General features: G+C 55.7%; 1 protein-coding gene across 1 annotated transcript in view; it reads right to left on the bottom strand.

The window, feature by feature from the left end:
• LOC133132380 (serine/arginine repetitive matrix protein 1-like) overlaps window positions 1-4,588 on the bottom strand; it is a 25,059-nt gene that overhangs the window by 6,494 nt on the left and 13,977 nt on the right. The window contains 5 exon segments of the mRNA XM_061247805.1: window positions 1,386-1,449; window positions 2,556-2,725; window positions 3,273-3,365; window positions 3,931-3,972; window positions 4,376-4,535. Coding sequence (XP_061103789.1) covers window positions 1,386-1,449; window positions 2,556-2,725; window positions 3,273-3,365; window positions 3,931-3,972; window positions 4,376-4,535 — 529 coding nt within the window.

The following is a 4,588-nucleotide window of genomic DNA, read 5'->3' as shown; positions in this document are numbered from 1 at the left end:
TTAGGAAAACGACAGAAAAAGTGTGGTTCCGTTGTGAAACCCGGGGGGTCTGGAACCCGGGTTCTGGTGAGCTGCAGAGCTGGAGGCCCGTCTACACCAACTATAGTCTATGATCTGTAACGATAACTATGAGAGCATCCACACTGATGAACAATGAACGTTCTGCAAATTTAGAACGTGAAGGCCTGTAAATACAGATGGATTTTGATTGGCCGTCAGAGTTGCTATTGTTCGGCTCTGAAAAGTGATCCCAAAGATATCGTGCGTCAGTGTCGTTCACAGCTGTGGTGTGGACTATGCCATCCATCCGGATTTTTAAACTGATGTATTTGGTGTAGATGGGCCTTTACTGCTTAAAATCAACCAATTGAGGTACAGCACACAAATTGGATCTTATTGACAGATTAAGTGCTGACCCGGCAGCGCTCCAGCACCGGGGCTAAAGACCCTCCGGTCACAGGGAGGGGGAGGGTGGAAGAGGAGACCTCACCTTTTTGGGATCTGAATCGGGGTCTGCCTCCAGCCCTGCGCCCTCCGGCGGGACGTCGTCCGTGGCAACGGTCACCACGGCGACCTTCTCCTTCCTGTGCTTCTTATGCTTCTTGTGTTTCTTGTCTTTTTTGTGTTTCTTCTCCTTCTTCTTCTTCTTCTTCTTGCCTCCTGCTTCAGTGTCTGAGTTCTGGAGGAGTTGACATTACAGTAGTTATTTAAGCTGCTCACAGACACACACAAACACACGAAGGCACAGACAGACAGACACTCACAGACTCAGACAGACACTCTCAGACAGACACACTCTCAGACAGACACACTCTCAGACAGACACAGACACTCAGACAGACAGACACACACACTCACAGATAGACACACAGACCGACAGACACTCACAGACACACTCTCAGACACACTCACAGACAGACACAGACACTCACAGACAGACACAGACACTCACAGACAGACACACAGACAGACACACAGACAGACACACAGACACACACACAGACACACACACAGACACACACACAGACACACACACAGACACACACACAGACACACACACAGACACACACACAGACACACAGACAGACACACACACAGACACACACAGACAGACAGACACTCACAGACAGACAGACAGACAGACAGACACACAGACACACACAGACACACAGACACACACACACAGACAGACACACACACAGACACACAGACACACACACAGACACACACACAGACACACACACACAGACACACACACACAGACACACACACAGACACACACACAGACACACACACAGACACACACACAGACACACACACAGACACACACACAGACACACACACAGACACACACACAGACACACACACAGACACACACTCTGTACCTTGTTGGGGGAGGGGCTGGCCGAGGCGCTGTTGGTCTTCTTGGTGGGGGGGGCGGGGGACCCGCTGGCAGAGCGGGAAGGGGAGGGGGAGGCGGAGGCGGGGGGCGGGGCGCTTCTTTCCGGCTGGTTCCGGGGAGCCTGACGGGGAGCGGGAGGAGACCCTCCTCATGGGCTGGGGGCTGGGGGACGCCCTGCGTGGGGGGGGGGGGGGGGGGGAGAGGGACGTTTAAATACTCCTCAAAACAAGACATTCAGAATTCATTTCCAGCCTAACAGAAAAAACACATACACAAAAAGAAATAACCGAGCACCAAAGGCCATTCATAATTTCCCCCAAAAGACAGGGCAGCTGAAGACCAGTTCAGACCAAAGATTCACAACAAGCTGCAACTGCCGACTCTTCTGGAACGCACCCCAGTGACTACACGTGTCGAATCGCCCAGGACAGGAACACAGACGTCATACCGCCACAACGTTCTCAAACGGCCTGGTCTCGTCTCGAATCCCCGGCTTCTAAATCAACACCACGATTTCTGAACGAGGAAGCGTGCGCAAACCCCGACCGAGGGCTTTGTGTAAAACACCTAAAACTCTGCAGACACCAGAAATTACCTACATATTACCGACAATGTTAAAAAGCCAGTTTTTTGTTTTATTCATACGGAATAAAACAAAAAACTACCAAAAAACTATCTACAGCACCTTTAAAGTTCAATTTCAAACATTGCTTTAGACAGACAGGAAGTTGCAACAAGCACTCTTGACAGACAGGAAGTTGTAAGAAGCACTCTTGACACACACAAAGTTGTAAGAAGCACCCTCTCTTACTTCTTGGACTTCTTGGGCTCCGGTGTCCGGGAGACCCGGCGGATGGGCCTGTTGCTAGGAGACGGGGACTGCTGCCGCCGCTGGGGGGGCGGGGTGGTGGAGGCGGGGCCGTGGCGGGCGGGGGGGCTGGAGGAGGGGCGCTGGCCGCGCCCCCCTGGCCGCGGGGGGGGAGGGGGAGAGGCGGTCCCCGCCCGGCCCGATTGGTGGAGGCCGACGGGGGCGGCAGGAGGGCGGGGCTCCTGCGGGACCGGGCCGGGGGAGGGGGGGAGGAGGAGGAGGACGCGGGCGGGGGCGTGCGTCTCTTTGGCGGGGGGGAGCCCCGGCGTTTGGGGGAGCGGGAGCCGCGGCGCTTGGGGGCGGGGGAGGGCGACGCGCGGCGTTTGGGGGGCGGGGGGGACCCCGAAACTCTGCGCTTCTGGGGGGGCAGGGGGGACGGGCTGTAGCGCCTCTGGATGGGCGGGGAGTAGCGGCGGGGGGAGGGGGAGCGTCTGCGAGGGGGGGGGCTGGGAGACCTGGGGGGGGGAGGAGTGAAAGGTCAGTCTGGAGGAACAGTATTTTATTCAATTCATTCAATTCAGAGGTAAGATTTTTGTGTTAAAATCCCTTCCCCTCATTGGAAAACGCTCACGGACATGTTGACTGTGCTTCTAGTCCTTAAATTCAGGTTTCAAAACAGCCCAACACTCTGTACCAAGACTGTAGAACTACAATAATTCAAGCTCATTGGTTGAAAAGTGGTTCCAATTGCCACAGCCAATGGTGTTTCAACGTCAGCGCGTTTACAGAGAAGGGGGAGGGATAAACAGTGTTGTGGTTTGAGCGCGTTTGTTGCTGCTATTCCTCTCTTGACGGTTAGAAGCCCAAAATGACCTGTTGTAACTTTCACCTTTAACCAGGTAAAAGTGACTGAGAACATATTCTCATTTTCAACACTGACCTGGCGTGAGTCAACGAAAACAGAAAATGACTCGACTTAACTCACAGTCAAAACTAAATATAACCGTCGTTAGGCAACAGCGCCGAGATCTGCCCCAGAGAGGTGCATGCTGGGAAGCGTACCTGCGTCTGGGAGGAGGGGAGGGGGAGCGGCGTCGGCGGGGCGGGGAGGGGGAGCGGTGTCTCCGTCCCGGGGGAGAGGGGGTCCGTCTTCTCCTGCAGAGGGAACCCCAAAAACAGCTTCAGAGGGGACCCCACAGAGACCCACCAAACCTACAGCTTCAGAGGGGGCCCCACAGAGACCCACCAAACCTACAGCTTCAGAGGGGACCCCACAGAGACCCACCAAGCCTACAGCTTCAGAGGGGACCCCACAGAGACCCACCAAACCTACAGCCCCCTGAAGTTCTGCGGTGAAGGGATCCCTCCCTTATGAAGGAGAATTCCCTGCCTGGGTGTTGTTTTATTATTTTTTATTAAACGTCATTTTAGCTAGTTTTCAATCTAGACAGTTTTGTGCATTTGGAGAAGTTGACCAGCCAGCATTATAATGCTATAATGGTCATTGTTGGGATTCAAGGATGAGGTTTTCAGGATGAGCGTTCCACACGCGGGAATTTCTGATGGAGTCGAGTGGACTAAACTTCATCAGGTTCAATGACACTGCGATCCACGGCTTTCCCACAACATTCCGGGCAACGGGGCGATTTTCCCAGGGACACCTCCGTGGGAGGCCTGGCTGTTTCAGAAAGGGAACGGGCGTTGCGTTTGTGGAACCCACCTGTTCTGCACGGGGGACTGCCACCTCTTCCCAGCGGCGTTCCTGGCAAGGAGAGACGGAAAGAAACTGTTACAACGCTGGGTTATTCCGGGTTGTGTGTGTGAGACGGGTCGGGAGAGTGTGAGACGGGTCGTGTGGGTGTGAGACGGGTCGTGAGAGTGTGAGACGGGTCGGGAGAGTGTGAGACGGGTCGGGAGAGTGTGAGACGGGTCGGGAGAGTGTGAGACGGGTCGGGAGAGTGTGAGACGGGTCGGGAGAGTGTGAGACGGGTCGGGAGAGTGTGAGACGGGTCGGGAGAGTGTGAGACGGGTCGGGAGAGTGTGAGACGGGTCGTGTGGGTGTGAGACGGGTCGGGAGAGTGTGAGAGACGGGTCGGGAGGGTGTGAGACGGGTCGGGAGGGTGTGAGACGGGTCGGGAGTGTGAGAGACGGGTCGGGAGGCAGACCTGGGGGAGGAGTCTCGGTGGCGCCTCCTGGGGGAGGAGGGGGAGTGGCTGTGCCTCCTCTTCACCTCCCCGTTTCGGGCCGCAGCCCCGGGCCCTGAGCCCGCCCCGCCAGCCGGCCTCTTCGGCCCTTCGTCTTCAGAGGAAGAGGAAGATCCGGTCTCTGCAGGTGGGAGGAAAGGGGGAAAAGAAATCACACGGCTCCTGTTATTTTCA

The sequence above is a fragment of the Conger conger genome, chromosome 1, assembly GCF_963514075.1.
Source record: "Conger conger chromosome 1, fConCon1.1, whole genome shotgun sequence".
Lineage (NCBI taxonomy): Eukaryota > Metazoa > Chordata > Actinopteri > Anguilliformes > Congridae > Conger > Conger conger.
The sequence above is the reverse complement of the archived record's forward strand: the minus strand, read 5'-3'. Positions and strand labels throughout refer to the sequence as shown.